Genomic DNA, 17,018 nt, shown 5'->3' with positions numbered 1-17,018 from the left:
GATCCTATATTATTATTATTAATATTACAAAGTAACAAATCCAATAGTGTTAATCAATGTTAAAAATAAAATAATCCAATATAAATTATAAATTATTAATCAATATCACAAAGGAATCAATCGATGTTATTAGATATTAGTAATTATTATTAATCACTCGATATTACAGAAACTTTTATCCACTCTTCATTATTATTTATTATTAATCAATGCTACAGAGGAATCAATCCAATGTCAATTATTTATTATTAATTAATCAATATCACAAATTAATAGTTCCAGTATTAGTTATTAATTATTGATTATTGAGCAATGCCACAGGAATCGATCCAGCATTAGTTACTGATTATTGATTATTGATCAGTATCACACAGGAATCGATCCAAAGCTCGTTCCCGTGTAACGTTTCCCGCTCGCTGCGAGCTCTGAAAGCGCCGATCGCAGGTCTGTAAAATCACAAACTAATCACTAATTACACAAGTTAATTAATAATAAACTAATTATTACACAAGTTAATTAGTAATAAATAACTAAACAAGTTAATTAGTAATGAAATAATAATTATAATAGCGATAAAATCGGAGCAATAAAAACGTGGACAATGAGGGTCAGGACACCACAAGATGATAAAAAATGAAGAATTTTGGACACCCAGGAGTTCTTGGGCACTGTGAAAACACTGATCAGTTGTTCTTGAAATGTTAAAAGTTTATTAATAATAAAATAGTTATTAAAAATATAAAATAAAAAATTAAAATAATAAAAATAATAAAATTAAAATGCAAAATAAAATCAGAGTTATCAAAATCTGGACAATGACATTTAGGCCACCACAAGGTGATAAAAAGAAAATCATTTTGGATGCCCGGATGTTTTTGGGCACCGTGAAAAATGCCAGTCTGGTTCTTTAAAATATTTTAAAAATTACTGATTCAAACAAGTTAATTAGTAATAGAATAGTTATAAAAATAGCAATAAATAGGAGTAATAAAAATTTGGACAATGAGGGTCAAAGCACCACGAGATGATAAAAAATGAAGAATTTTGGACATCCAGGAGCTTTTGGGCACTGTGAAAACACTGATCAGTTGCTTCTGAAATTTTAAAAGTTTCTTAGTAATAAAACAATTATTAAGACATATAAAAATAAAAATAAAATAATAAGAAATAAAATAAAATAAAATTTAAAAATAAAATCAGAGTAATAAAATGTGGATAGCGAGGGTCAGGCACCATGAGACAATAAAAAATTAAGAATTTCAGACATCCAGGAGTTTTTGGGCACTGTGGAAAATAACAATCAGTTGGTTTTTAAATTTTAAAAGTTTATTAGTAATAAAATAGTGATAAAAAAAAATAGTAAATAAAATCAGAGTAATAAAAATGTGGACAATGAGGATGAGAACACCACAAGATGATAAAAAATGAATTTTGGACATCCAGGAGTTCTTGGGCACTGTGAAAAGCACCACTCGCTGGTTTTTGAAATTTAAAAATTTACAAATTCAAAAAGTTAATTAGTAACAAAATAGTTATAAAAATAGCAATGAAATCGGAGCAATAAGAATCTGGACAATGAGGGTCAGGATGATGACAAGACAATAAAAAGTGAAGAATTTTGGACATCCGGATGCTTTTGGGCACTGTGGAAAACACCAGTCAGTTGGTTTTTAAAATTGTAAAGGTTTATTAGTAATAAAACAGTTAGTAAAAACCAGCGATAAAATCAGAGCAATAGCAATGTGGACAATGAGGTCAGGACAGTGACAAGACAATAAAAAGCGAGGGATTACGGACGTCCGGATGGTTTGGGCACTGAGCTGCCAAAGCCACGCCTTGAACAAGGAATAACCCAAAAGCAGCAGCCTGTTGCATATTCATCGATCTCATGCATGATGCATCAATCCTGTCCAGCCACAGAGCCCGGAGCAGTGGCAGCCTCTTCTCAATCCCGCGGCGCCCGCAGGGCTGAGCGGGGCACGGAGAGTGAATTTCCTTTAATCAGGGAGCGCTTGTGGCAGCACATTGCTCTGCCTCCCAGCATTTTCCACAGAGGAGCACAGAGGGAAACGAGAGAGAAATCAATTTCTGTTTCTGCTCCTTGTTTTAGCATGTGGAACGTGTTTGGAGAATTGTTTAACGATTTGTTACCCAAATTGTTGTGGGGTGGTTGCTGGGTTGGGTTCTGGTGAGGATCGTTTGAGCCTGGGGCCAATCCAACCCACCTGGGGCTGGAATCTCAGAGAGGGTCACGAGTTGTGAGGAGTTAATTTGGGAGTTAGAAAAAGCAGGTTTGTATTTTAGTATCTCCTTTAAACAGTATATTAATCTATATTAGCATAGTTCTAATAAAGAAACCATTCATCCTCCTGAGCTGGAGTCAGGCATCGTCATTTCTTCCCCCCGGCTTGCCTGCATTTACAATAAGCTGTAAATTCTTTTTCTCTGGAAGATTTCGGTGTCCTGCGGCTGCCGTCCCGGTGCAAGTACCTCATTCCTTTCTTCCCACGCACAGAGTTTCTATTTTAACCACAAAAGCTCCATTTTAACCACAAATCTACATTTACCCTACCATTAAAATGTTAATACAGCACTACTAATCAATGTAACATAATACAAACCCTATTCAATATAATACTTGCAAAAGCCAACCATAAAATATGCATTTTCCACAGAGGACATCCCCAGGCTGCTGCAGGGACAGCGATGTCACCGCTGTGACGTCGTCGGGGACGGTGACATCATCAGGGACATCGCTGCTGTCACTTCTCCCCCCTCCCCAAACCACACTGGATTTGAGATGAATTCAGGGAATTTTCTGGGAATTTTCATTGCAATTGTCCCAAATGCTGATGGGAATTCCTGGGGTGACGTCACTGGGGACACTTGGGGACATTCTGAGGACGCTCTGGGGACACTGATGGGGGTGGCGGTGGGTCAGGGGCTGAATGAGCCCCTCGGTGCCTTGCAGCAGAGCCGGGTTATAAATGACAATAGAATAATCAGCTTTTGAAATTCTGTATTGCCTTCTGCACGTTGTTATTGATCACGAGGATTTTGCTGTGGTACTTGATATTGATATTGATTACTGATAATTCCTTGCAGCTGCTCGCTGGTACAATAAAATCAATCCGTTTATGTGTACACCGTATAACAAATTTACTGCTAGAGTAATAAAAAGATATTATATCATAGGCCTTAATATATTAAAAATAGATAAACATTAAATAGATCAATAATAAACATTGAAATAGAGACTATGCAATGTTAAAATGCTTTTGTGTGACTGAGTCAGGTGTAAAACAATTCAGTTGTTTCTCACATCTGCGGACCAGCCTCACCAGGTGATACCAGTGACACAAAGCTCAGAAGAATTTATGAATTTATCAGGGGGCCTGAAACAACAGGGTGGAACCATGAGAAGAAATCAAAAATATCGACTTAATCTACAGAATGTCCTGCAGACAAGTCAGAGGTGAGACCCAAACACGAGTTCCTGGGACACACAAACCTCCCGGGAGTGTTTGAATAATGTCAAAACTCAGGAGTGTGTTCCTGGCCCTGCAGTGGAACCGGATCCGGAGAACGAAGGGTTAAGTTGAGGGCGAGTTCTTTGGCTGAGCCCAAAACCCTTTTTTATCCCTGATTAAACTTTGTTTAGTAATCCCTTAGTGAACTTTGTTTTTCACACCCGGCTGGGATTTGGGGGGGCCGGGGGGGTCCCTGGACAGCCCCCGCTGCTGAGCACTGACCCCCCCTCACCGAGCACCGGGACCCCCCAAAAACTGCACCCGCACCCCTTCAGTGCCCCCACCCCCCCCGAGCACCGGGCCCGGACCCCCCTTTGTGCCCCCCACGCATCACGGGGGTTCTGCCCCCTCCCCTTTGACCCCCCAGAGCCGCGGGACCCCCGGGAACAGCGCCGGGACCGGGGGGGCCCAGGGATGTGAGAATTGGATTCGTAAAGGATTCCCAAATCCTGGCAGAAAGCTCACACTGCCTTGGACTTGTCCATGCAAACTCAGATTTTATTGTGCCAGTGAGCAGCTGCAAGGAATTATCAATAATCAATATCAGTATGAGCACCTGAGCAAAATGCTGGGGGTCAATAGGAACCTGCAAAAGGCAACAGAGAAATGCCAAACCCAACAGAAAAAACAGGAAAATGCAAAAGGCAGCAGGGGAATGCAAAAGCCTTCTGAGTGCTCTCAGAATGGCCCCAGGTGCGGCTGGTAACGTCATCCCAGAAACTCCCATCAGCATGTGGGACAATGCCCATGAAAATTCCCAGAAAATTCTCCGAATTGGTCTCAGATCCCGCGCGAGGAGGGGACTGGTGACGCCAGCGCTGTCCACCAGGATGTCACTGTCCCTGATGGCATCAGAGCGGTGCCATCGCTGCAGCAGCCTGGGGAGATCCTCCACGGCTTTTTGGCACCGCTGGGCCAGGGCGCGCCTGCTGGGGCCACCGGGGCCGCCGGAGCCACCACAGGGACTCAAGAGGAGGTCGTGGATGTCCCCAAGTGTCCCCAGCAGGTGATCCTTGCACAGGCAGGCACTGGCATCCCACAGCTGCTCAAACCCGGCCACTTTGGCCACCAAGGCCTCAGGGACATCGGGGGACACCTTCTTTGTCCCCTCCAGGATGGCCTCGATGTCCCCGAGCCGGCGCTGCAGCTCCTCGGGGAACCACCTGCCTCTTTCACACTCTTCCACCAAGCGCTCCAGCGGCCCCAGGGCCACCTGTGCCCAATGTCCCCTTCTGGTGGCCACCATGGCTTGGCTGCTGGCCACCACGGCCTCTCCCACGGCCTCGTTGGTGGCCGCAGCCACCTGCGCCTTGTGGGTAGCCCTGCCGAGGCCCTCTTTTCCCTGCCCAGGGCCACCTTCAGCTGCTGGGCTGTGGCCACCAGGCTGCTCCCAGCTGTCCTCCTGCGGGTGGCCACGTTCTGCAGGTCCCCGGCTTGGATGGCAGCGATGGCCGCGTCCCAGCGGGCGTCGCGGAGCTCGGTGGCATCCCAGGCCAGCAGGGCCCGGCTGTCCTCGAGCCTGACCACCAACTCCTGCCAGGCCCAGCCCGCAGCTCTCACATCGGCCCAGGTGGCCCCTGGGGTGGCCCCAAGCACGGCCAGGGCCTGGCCCAGGGAGGGGACACCACGGTGGCCCAGGGAGGTGACACCGCCCTGCTCCAGGGTCTCACAGAGACTCCAGGTGAAGTTCCTCAGGTTCCCGTGCAGGGACTCTGGGGACATGAGCTGCTGCTCGTCCCTCTGTAACCCGGTCACGGTGGCTGCCACCTCACCCAGGGTGGCCACCACATTCACCAGTGACTCTAGCTGGTACAGGTACACCTGGGGAGGAGACAGGGGAGGTGTCAGGGACCTGGTGGCACTTGTGGCCTCCTGCAGTGGTCCCTGTGTCCTCCCAGGGTCCCCTTTGTCCCCTCCTGAGGGCTCTGATGTCCCCTCTGTCCCTTTGTCACCCCCTCATCCCCTCTGTCACACCCCTGCCACCCCCCACTGTCCCCTCTTCTTGCCCAGGGAGACTTAAACTGTGTCTGTGTCTCCCACAGTTTCTGCTCAGTCAGGCCTCAGATATCGGGCCCCTTGATCAGCTCCATTGCTTTTCTCTCTGTTTTATTCCCCATACCGGGGTACCAGGGCTCTGCCCCACGGGGGTCACTGGGGATCATCCAGGCCGGATCCTCCCATGGGGGATGGAGCTGCAGCAGCGCACCAAGCTCTTCCCTCACTCCAAGCTCTTCCCTCACTCCAAGCTTTTCCCTCACTCTCTTCCCTCACTCCAAGCTCTTCCATCACTCGGGGCACTCACAGGGCTTCTCTTAGTGGTGCCTCCGTTGGTGTTTGGTCAAGGTTGATCTCTGTGAGAAGCTCTTCCCACACTCCCCACACTCGTAGGGCCTCTCCCCGGTGTGGATGCGCCGGTGCACGGTGAGGTCGGAGTTGTGCTTGAAGCCCTTCCCACAGTCAGGGCAGCGGAAGGGCCTCTCCTCTGTGTGAATCCGCTCATGGAGGAGGAGATTGGAGCTTCTCTGAAACCTCTTCCCACACTGGGGACACTCGTAGGGCCTCTCCCCTGTGTGGATGCGCTGGTGTGTTCTCAGGTCTGAGCTCCAACCAAAGCTCTTCCCACATTCCAGGCACTCGTAGGGCCGTTCTCCTGTGTGGATCACCTGGTGCACCATCAGGCCAGACCTGTCTTTGAAGCCCTTCCCACACTTCCCACACTCGTAGGGCCTCTCTCCAGTGTGGATGCGCCGGTGCACGGTGAGGCTGGAGTTGCGGTTGAAGCCCTCCCCACAGTCGGGGCAGAGGAAGGGCCTCTCCTCTGTGTGAATCCGCTCATGTCTGAGGAGATTGGAGCTGGTCCGAAACCCCTTCCCACACTCCCCACACTCATATGGCCTCTCCCCAGTGTGGATCCTCTGGTGATTAATCAGGTCTTTGCTCCGGCTGAAACCCTTCCCACATTCCAAGCACTTGTGGGGCTTCTCCCTGCCATGACGCTTCTCCACCAGCTCCGAGCTCCGCCTGGATCTCCGCCCGCCTTCCTGGCTCAGGGGGCTCTTTCCTCCCTGCAGCTCCCTGGGCTGGGTTTGCAGCTCCTCCTCCTGCAGCATCTTCGGGGCTTTTTCTCCTCCTCCATCCAGCCACAGCCAGGGAATGAAAAATCCTGCTTTGACCGAAAAACAAAAGGAGAGCTCCTTAGACTGGAGGTGCCTCCTTGCCCAAGTTCATCTCAGGAAATCATAGGGAATCTTGTGTCTGTAAGAACCTCTGAAACACCAAGATTCAGCCCAAAAATCCCACAAACTTCAAGACACAGGACAAAAACTCCCCAAACATCACAAGTCAGCAAAAACCTCCTCCAAAATATAAAGATTCAGCTGCCACATAAAACCAAAGCACCAACATTTAGCCCAAGAAAGCTCAGAAACACCAAGATTTACCCCCTGAAAATCTTGGATCCCCCTCCACAGTCACCTGCTGCATGTGGGGAGAGCAGCGCTCCTGGGCCTGGAAGGAGGCTGCAGATACAGGGAGGGGTGGAACCTTCTGCTGCTCCCTCTTTCTGCTCCTTCTCCGCCTCCTCTTGTGTCTCTGCTCTTACTCACAATCCTCTTCCTCCTGACATTCCTCCTTCGCCTGCACAATCCCACCCTCTCCTGCCACCTGCATCCTTTGACCATTCTGTTCCTCAAGCCTGCTTCTCCTTCCCTTCTCCTCCTGCCCCCAGGCCCAGCACCCACTGCCGGCTCCCTCTTCCCCCCAGCCCCACAGCATCCCAGCGCAGGGGCAGGGATGGAGCTGGGGCAGGTCGGGCTGGGGCAGCGCTGGGCTCTCGGCCGCTCCCGCCCGCACTCGGTCCCCACTGCAGCCGCTCCCGCCAGGACAGCGCGGGGGGGCCCGGCCTTGGCGCTGCCCCACTCCCACCTCCCCAAATTCCCCTCGCGGGGCCATGGGGCCGAGGGGGGGGCACAGGTGGGGTCCAGGTGGGGAATGCTGAGATAATTTTAAGAGTGGGTCCCCAAGAAGAAGAATTGGAGTTTGTGGTAGACACAGGGGCAGAATGAACCTTTCTGTTAAATATTCCAAAAGGTTATAGTGTAAGCAAATATACTCTAAAAGTAACAGGAGCAAAAGGAGAGAGTTTCACTGCACCCTTTATTAAAAATGTGGTAATAGAGGGAGAAACTAGATTTTGGATGGGGGATGTTTTATTGGTCCCAGGGGCAGGTAGCAATTTACTGGGACAAGATTTACAAGTGAAATTAGGAATAGGGGTTGTTCCAGAAGATGGGAAGATGACAGCTAGACTTTTAAAACTAGGCCAGGAGGATGGAAGAAGAATTAACAAGGAAGTTTGGGCTGGGGAGGGAAATAGGGGAAGATTAAATATTGACCCCATAAAGATCACAACTGAGGAAAAAAAAAATTGTCCCATACATGTACGGCAGTATCCTGTATCTTTAGAAGGACGGGAATGTTTAAAGCCAGTAATAGAAGGACTAACAAAGGATGGGACATTAGAACCTTGTATGTCTCCCCATAATACCGCAATACTCCCAGTAAAGAAGCCTGATGGGAGCTATAGACTGGTACAAGCCTTAAGGGAGGTTAACAAAGGAACTCAGACCCGCTATCCAGTGGTACCAAATCCTTATACTCTTTTCAGTAAAGTTCCTCCCCAGCATCAGTGGTTTAGTGTAGTGGACCTTAAAGATGCCTTTTGGGCTTGCCCATTAGCCCAGGAGAGCAAGTTATCTTTGCTTTTGAATGGAAGGACCCACTAACTGGAGAAAACAGCAATTAAGATGGACAAAACTACCACAGGGGCTTACAGAATCCCCAAACTTATTTGGACAAGCTTTAGAAACAATACTACAAACTTTCCCCACTCCCCCTGAAATACAAATTATCCAATATGTGGATAATCTTTTACTTTCTGGGGAAGTTGAAGCTGAAGTTAGAAAGGCTACTATAAAGCTTTTGAATTTTCTTGGGGAAAAAGGATTAAGGGTATCAAAAGGGAAGCTGTAATTTGTAGAATCAGAGGTAAAATATCTTGGACACTTGCTTAGTAAGGGTAGTTGGAAGCTCAACCCAGACTGAAACACAGGGATTCTATCCCTTCCCCCTCCCTCTTCAAAGGGGGAAATCAGAAAGATACTCAGATTATTGGGATATTATAGATTATGGATTGAAGGATATACACAGGCAGTAAAATTTTTGAATAAAAAAAAATGACAGAGGGAGATGATATAAAATGGATCAAAAAGGATAATGAAAAATTAAGAAAAAAGAAGTTAAAACTAGCCCCAATATCAACTTTAAGCTTACCTTCACTAGCAAAACCCTTTCATTTGTATGTAAATGAAAAAAAGGGGGTAGCTCATAGGGTTTTGTTTCAAGAGTGGGGAGGAGTAAAGAGACCCGTGGCTTATTTATCAAAGATGTGGGATCCAGTAAATCAAGGCTGGCCAGTGTGTATTCAAGCTATAGCAGCTACTGCAATCCTAGTAGAGGAAAGTCATAAACTGACTTCTAGAGGTAAATTAATTGTGTGCACACCTCATGCAGTACTAAATTTCTTCCAATTTGCATTGTGATTTTTATCTTGAAATACATAACTTACTGTACTCTAGGATTGAAAAACCAGTTTACAGCTGTGACATAGCAAAACCTGCTATTAATTTGAGTCAATGCAGGCTGTTCAATCAAGTGTTCTCAGTGTGTAAAGTTAAAATAAAGGTAACACCAACTGCTTGGTAGGTCAATGAGAAACAATTTTCCTTCCAACCAGTCCTTTTTCATGTACCCAAATGTGTTTTGCTTTCTTAGTTTTTTTGTTTTGTTTGTTTGCTAGTTTTTCTGGAAGTGCTAACTACTTGCAGTGTATCTAGAACAGCAAATAAAATTGTGCATACAAGACACTTGTAAAAAAATAGGGCTCATTTTTTCCCACAATGGGAGGTTGCTACATATAGAAAAGGGAACTTACAAAGCTAAATGAAGAAAAAGTTTCAGTATCTTCTAATGTAAACAATTTGTTACTTCCAGCATCACAGTGGGTGTGTGACACACACATATGAAAAAGATGGTGAGGGAGATCTCTGTTTACTACAGTTTCCTATTTCTTGAATGAGTTAGAGAGCTATGAAGCAATTGTGATTCCTTGTGTGGATTACCCAGGCCTGCAGGGAGGGCTGGGCCATGGTTCCCTCTGTGCTGCAGGCAGCCCTGCAGCGTGGCAGCAGTGGCTTGCCTCTGGTGAGTTTGCAGGCAGGGTGCTCCAGCACTGCAGTGCTCAGGGGCAGTTTCCTATTTTGACACCAAAGCTTAAATTCAAGAGTGCCTCTTCCCATCCAGTTATTGTTTGTACTGTAAGAACCTCTTCAGAGAGTGTCTCCTGGCAGTCAAAAAGAGAGTACTGCAGAGATAAATTCCTTACTTGCTGTCTCCCCCACTGTATCCACATTTTGTCTATTCCCTCTTCAAATTATAGATTTGTAAAACTCATGCTCTGTGTCCTAAGATGCCCTTCCCAAATCATACCTTGGCTTCTTTGCAAATTATATTGCACTAACAAGGATTGCTTTAAATTTTTTATTGCAGGCAAGATCACTTCAGAAGTAAGTTTTTGTTTACCTTGTTCCTACAACCCTTTCAAGCTTGTGAATGGAAAATTGTGACAGCAAAATAAGTCTTTAGTTTTAGCACTGTCAGCTGTGGGTAGCTGGTAGCCTTGGTGGAGGGTGCCGTGAATTAAAGGCCTGCAGAACACACATAACAAAAGTAATTAAATTTGTAAGGAAGTTGAAAAAGGAGGGAGAGGTGATTGGCAGACTCACCTCTCCAGGATGTAGGACTAATGTTAGAAAGTGGACTGATATTGGAATGTGGATGTTGAAATGTGAAGAGAAAAAGAGAGCGAAACAGAGAGAAAGGGAGAAGAGAGAAGAAGAGAGAAAAAGAGAAAGAGAGAGAAAGGGAAAGAGAGAGAAAGAGAAAGAGCGAAATACGCCCCAAAGTCCCCATACCGCAGCTATTTGTAAGTTCTCCCCCATTCCTGCTAGACAGAGTGACAACAAGGGGAGGGGAGTGAGGAAGTACAGTCAAAGGCAAAGCTGTGAAAAAGAGGGAGAGCTGGACCACCAATAGAGATAAGATCAAAGCAGAGATAGCTGACTCTCACAATGTGCTTTATTTTTTTAAACAAGACTTCTTTTTTTTCCTTCTGATTTTTGTTGTTAAGGAAAGGAGGCTTTTGTTCTGAAGAATGGGTCTGTAAGACTAAAACAGTTGGATGTTGCCTAAAAAGCAAAAAACCAAGAGATGTGATACATCTTGTGTTAAATTTGGGCTAGTCTTTTTTTATTTAACTAATTATAGCTCACAAGAAGAAGAATTGGCCTCTGCAGCAATTAGCACAGATGGATACAAGAAGAAGAAGCAGCTATAGAAAAAGTTTTTAGTTAAACCCAGAAAGTTTTGAAGAAAACTAATGGTGAAAGTTAATGCAGTATTGTTTTTCTTTTCTTTTAACACTGAGTTATTAAGAAGTCCTTTCCAGGTACTACTAAAGCAGCAATCCCAACCATGGAAAAGAAAGTGAATTCATGCCAGCAAAATAAAAGAATTTGTGAAGAAACGTGAGGAATGGACTATCACATCTAAACTGGGTGATACCAAATTGACTTTCAACCAGGACTGGGTGGTAATGGTTTGGGAAGACCCAAATGATCCAAGGCAGGTACAAAGAATAACACCTAACTGAGAAATAAGGCAAAGCTTGCATCACTGGTTCTAAGCCCTGCCTGAATAAGCCCTGAGACGCCTCCGACACCTCCTTGGCAGAGGAACACTGCCACTTCAAACAGGAGGGTCGGGAGTGTTTGAGTCAAAGAGTTCTGATAGTCTGGCCTTAGCCTGTGACTTGTACAGGCAAGAAGGGAAATTGCCATTAATACTATGCTGTATACTTTATTTGATTCATCCCCATATTGGACATGGCAGCTGGGTTATAAGTGAATGTTTAAATTAAGAGAATAATTGGCATTGTAGCTCACAAAATCTATGTTCTCGTGGCAAGAAGTATTGAGTACTGAATCAATCCCCTATACACAAAGACCTCAAAAACTGAAGTAATAAATTGGTTTTGTAGATGGGAATTATCAGTGCCTGTGGACTGAGAGATACTTGAGGAATGGTGGAAAACCACAGTTAAAAGGTGTCAAAAACAATTTGCCTGGAAATGAGTAAAAAAGGAGTGACAAGGGAAACAGAGGGCAAGCCTGGACTGAGCACTGTACTCACCAGCGAGAAGATCACACGTACCTGCTGTGGGCAGCAGCCCCACAGGCAGGGGAGGTGGGGGTATAAGCCATGCCAGACCTCTGTCATTCCTGTTTCTGTCTCTCATTTGTTGTCTTTTCCCTTCTGAGATAGCAGCAAGATCGTGTCACAAATGCTACAGAAAGTATCACATGGAAAGAAACCAAAGTTCCTTTTTATTACACACACCCATGTCAACAGGCACTGTTATAACCCATCCAAATTAAGTACCTGCAGGAAAAAGGGGGAAAATTATCACATTACAAAGAACTTAGGAAAAAGTAGTAATACTTGGGGCATGGAATGCCCAAAAGGAGAGAGATGGATTTGTTTTACATTTGATCTTAGAAATATAGTCCAAGATTCGGTAAAGAGACAATTAGTAAAAAAAAGGTAAAACAAGCACAGCAGTCTAGCTCTGTATTAACCCCAAATTAAATCCTGAGTCATATTAAATGACTCCAAGCAGTTATAGAGAAGATAATAAACAAAGCTGCTCAGACATTGGAATTAATATGGAGTCTGCAAAGCCAAACATCACCTGCAGTGCAATAAATAGGTTGGCTTTACGCTATTTATTGGCTAAAGAATGGGGTGTACAGATTGTTGAAAATAGATGGCAATGAGGATGTCATCCTGGAAAAAACAAAGGATATCAGAAAAAAATTATGACCCAGGTATCAGTCCAAAAATGGGAAAATAACGTTAAAAACTAGCAGGTGGGGTAATGTATTGAGAATGGGATGGTGGAAGAAATTACGATTCTTCCTTTTATGTGTTACAAGTGTTTTGATATTTCTTCTTTGTTTAATCCCATGTTTTATTTGATTACCAACAGAGTCCAAAGAATGCAAGAGGACAGGAAATATTCTTTATAAATCATTTGGCTTGAGCAGTAAGAGGTGGGATTGTGAAAAATGCATATTTATGATTGGCTTTTCGCAAATGTTACAATGAATATTATATGTGTCATGTTAGAAAGTTGTGCTGTATTAATTCCCTTACATATTGTGTTAAGTGTAGTTTTAGGTTACAACATTATGTTAAAATAGAGATTATGTATGTGGGGGGAGTTTTCTTTTTAGGAATGAGATGCTCCCTTCCAAGAACACCTAAATCTTCCAAAGGAGAGGAATTTATGGCTTCTGATCAGGAGAAGCTAATTTCTTCAGGCCTTGCTCGGACTTGAAGACACCAGGGGATTAAAGGGAACAGTTGACATACAACAGAGTTTCTTGTTTAGAACAGAATGTATGCATAACCATGAAGGATGTATGAATATGCAACAAGTGTCTTGGTTTAAGGGTGATTCCTTTGTTCACAAGTCAAGCTTTTCTTGACTTAGGGTCCAAGAGCATCTGGACGTCCGTAATTCTTTGCTCTTTTTGTCTTGTAATTGTCCTAACTCTAATTGTATTATTATTTTTATAACCATTTTATTATTATTAAACTTTTAAAATTTTAAAAACCAAGTGATTAGAGTTTTTCAAAATTTTCAAAACTAGATGAGATTTAAAGGTGACCCTTTAACTCATAAACAATAAATAGATGATTTGAAGGAAAAAAAAAAAAAGCATCAGATTGTGGGGGGGTGCACAACTGAGGCTGCTGAAGGCTGCTGTGGAAGAGAAGCTGCATTCCAGGCACCCAGGAGGAGCTTCAGAAATGCAAATTAACACTGCTGGGGCAAAGTGGGGACAATGTACCTGGCTCTTCTTGCCTGGGGCAGGAATTGGCTGATTCCCTCTGCCCCTCACCCCAAGCTCTGCCTGCTTGCACAGGTGGAATCTGCACAGCTGAAGGCAGAGCCCATGCTGAGGATCTCTGACTCTGCAACAGAAATGGCTGAAGCTGCAAAGGGAAACAGCAAATGGAGAATGTTGTGAAAACTTCACTAAAATAAGGGGGGGGATCATCCCTCTGCCCACTCCAACATCTGCTGTCACTGTCTGTGCTGTACAGGGTGTATCAGAGCACTGGGGATTTTGCTAGAACAAGTTCAGGGAAATCAGTTGGAATTCAAGTATATGATGAAGGATTAAGAAAAAAATGGTAAATTGATGCAACTTCAGCTGCAGGGAGCACCCAAAAATGGGGAAAAAGATAAAGGGCCAACAGAACAAATCCTACAACACCATGGACCAGCCCCTGGGAACCAAAAAAATTTTGTGAAAAATGCATGTTATATGGCTCCACGCAGATAGTTACTATATGTATTATGTTACATTGATAAGTTGTGCTGTATTAACATTTTAATAGTATGGTAAATGTATCTTTGAAGATAAAATGAAGCTTTAGTAGTTAAAAGAGAAAATATGCATTGCGGGGGGGGGGTGGGGGGGGGTTAAGGAATGAGAACACCTAAATTCGCTCAAGGAACACCTAAATTCTCCAGACAAGAGGAATTTATTGTTTTCTTACTAGAAGAAGCTAATTTCTTCAGGCCTTGCTCAGACTGAAGCACGCCGTGGGGATTAAAAAAACAGCTGACATACAACAACAGACAGAGTTTCTTGTTTTAAATAAAATGTATGCATAACCATGAAGGATATATGAATATGCAACAGTGTATTTTTTTAGGGGTGATTCCTTTATTCACAAGGTATGCTTGTTGTGGCTTAAGTGCCCAAGAGAGCATCCTGACATCTGTAAGTCTTTGTTTTTATTGTCTTGTAATCATCCTAACTCTAAATTTTAATTAGTCTAATTGTATTCCTACTTTTAGAACCATTTCACTATTATTAAACTTCTAACATTTAAAAACCAAGTGATTGGCATTTCTCACAAATTCTTACCAGGAGACTGAGAACCCATTTATCATTTCAATGGCATCATTACATTACAAGCTGTCCTCGAAAGAAGAACCAACCAGACAGCTCCAGCTCCTGACCTTCCTGCCGACCAAGCCACTGAAATGATGAACACAACATTTCACCAGGGGATGGGATCAGATTATCTGTTAGCAGAAAAAGCAGGAGTTTGTGGAAAACTAAATGACTCAAACTGCTGCTGGTAAAGAGATGACAAGGGAAAAGTGGTGAAAAGGATAACAAAGGAAATAGGAGAGCAGTTTATGTATTGGTCAAACACAGAAAGGATGGGAATGGGACATGCTTTCCTGGCTCCCCAGCACACCAGGGGTCAAACGAATGCTGCTTCTCCTCTTCTGTGCTGCAGCAACTCTCATCTTTTTACCATGCTCCACACCTTGGCAGTGCAGCTCATCCAGCAGCTGAGCCAGGGCATGCAGGTGGCAGCCAGGCCTCCTGATCCACAAACGCTACAAAAGGACAGGGAATGAGGGCACCGAGAATAATCACAAAACCAAAGAGGACCCGGGAAGGACAAAACAGAGTCAAGGAGTGAATCTGCCTGGAGATAGGGCCGGGCACTTGTAGATAAGGGGAGAAACCATCAGTTCCAATAAATGTTACAAACTGACCCAGAGACCTGCTCAAAGTCCCGCTACATTCCCGAACTTCGAGGAGAAGAACAAAGACTTAACAGAGCCATGAATATCGGCTGTTCTACAAAAGGAGGGTGCACATTAACGAGGGCAGGCAGCAGGCGCATCGGGAAGTCGGAACCTTCCAAGGAACTCAGCCGGTGGGCAAAGGCAGAGGGAGATGCGGCCGGGAAAATGAGGATAAAAAGGAGGCTGCGGACTACAGCCACGGCAGAGAGCGCACGGCAAATGCCCCACGGCCTCTGCCCCTGCTCGGCAATAAAGTCACTTTGACAGGACTCCTCGCTCTCCGCCGGGCACACGAACCTCCGGCGACGGGAATTTCCCCGCCCGCTCCCGGCCGCGGGGCAGCCCCTCTGTCCTACCCACAGCAGCCGGGCCGAGCCAGCGCTGCTCCGGCAGCGGCTCCTGCCCGGCCCCGGCGGGAAGGAGACCGCGGGCAGCCGCTCCCGCAGCGCCCTCAGCCCGGGGCCGGCACGGGCCGGACACGGCACCGGCGAGCCGCCGGAGCCCCCTGCCGCCCCCTCCGCCCGCAGCCGGCCCCGAGCCCCCGCAGAGCCCAGCGCGGCTCCCACCTGCGCCGGGGCCGCCTCCGAGCTCCGCCGCCGCCGCCTCACCGCGCTCCGGCCGCTGCCGCCGCTGCCGGGCCCGCACAGCCGCTCGGCCAATGGCGGCGCTGCGCGGCCACGGCCGCCCTCAGCCCGCCGCCGGGGCCGCGCCGCGCCCCGCTCCCACCAATCAGCGCGCCGCAACCGCGACTGACGGCACCGGCGGCCAATGGTAGCGAGCTCGGGGCGGGCTCTGCGCACGGCCCCGCGTCGCCCCGCGCTCTCGGCGCCCCCGGGCTGCGTGAGGGGAAAGCCGGAGATGAGGAACAGCCCCGGCACGGGCCCGGGCCGAGCCGGGATTGAGCTGCTCACACAAACAAACTTCTCCGCGCCTCCCGCCACGGCTTTCCCGGCCCTGCGCCTCCCGTGCCTCCGCCTCTGCGGGAAGCCCAGGAGCCTCACTTCCCCTGCCCCTCGTTAGTGCATCAGTGCTTCGCTTTGATTTCCCCCGAAAAGGGAAACCTGCCCGAAGCCCTGTGGGTGGGTGGGGGAAGGGGAGAGATTTCTGGCAGAAAACTCCAAAGACTCGGAGCAGGAGAAGGAGAAGTCAGTGCAGAGCCTTAAATGCAGCTTTCCCCACGCCTCCCTGCTCCCAGCTGCACCTCCTCCCCCGGCAGGGCAGGAGACAGGGAATGGGGCCATGCTCAGCTCATCCCCCGGGGCTTCTCCCTCTGCTCAGGGACAGGAGTCGTTCCCTGCTGCACCCTGCGCTCTCTCCCGGCCGAGACTTCTCCAGGAACTTCTCGGAGCGGAGTCCATCCCCTGGGCACAGCCCCCTCCGAGTGCTGCAGCGTGGGTCACTGTGCCACGGGCTCAGTCCTGCCAGGACAGGCTGCTCCAGCGGGGCCCCTCTGCCCGCGGGCTCACAGCTCCTCTCAGGCATCGCCGAGCTCCAGCCCGGCTCCTCCAGGGGCTGCAGGGGATCTCTGCATCCCCATGGACCTGCAGGGGATCTCTGCATCCCCATGGACCTGCAGGGGATCTCCGCATCCCCATGGACCTGCAGGGGATCTCTGCATCCCCATGGACCTGCAGGGGATCTCTGCAGCCCCATGGACCTGCAGGGGATCTCTGCATCCACATGGACTT

The 17,018-nt window shown here is 47.1% G+C and overlaps 1 protein-coding gene across 1 annotated transcript in view; it reads right to left on the bottom strand.

The window, feature by feature from the left end:
- LOC146764067 (uncharacterized) overlaps positions 1 to 15,992 on the bottom strand; it is a 173,915-nt gene extending 157,923 nt beyond the window's left edge. Inside the window, exons 1-2 of the mRNA XM_085565437.1 lie at positions 15,897 to 15,992; positions 5,854 to 6,693 (exon numbers count right to left, since the gene is read on the bottom strand). Of these exons, the coding sequence (XP_085421563.1) occupies positions 5,854 to 6,640 (787 nt within the window). The 5' untranslated portion in view covers positions 6,641 to 6,693; positions 15,897 to 15,992. The remainder of the gene's footprint in view (positions 1 to 5,853; positions 6,694 to 15,896) is intronic.
- Positions 15,993 to 17,018: the final 1,026 nt, after the last annotated feature.

This window comes from Lonchura striata, chromosome 36 (assembly GCF_050655825.1).
Source record: "Lonchura striata isolate lonStrDom1 chromosome 36, ASM5065582v1, whole genome shotgun sequence".
NCBI classification, from domain to species: Eukaryota; Metazoa; Chordata; class Aves; order Passeriformes; family Estrildidae; genus Lonchura; species Lonchura striata.
This window is presented reverse-complemented; position numbering and strand designations above follow the sequence as displayed.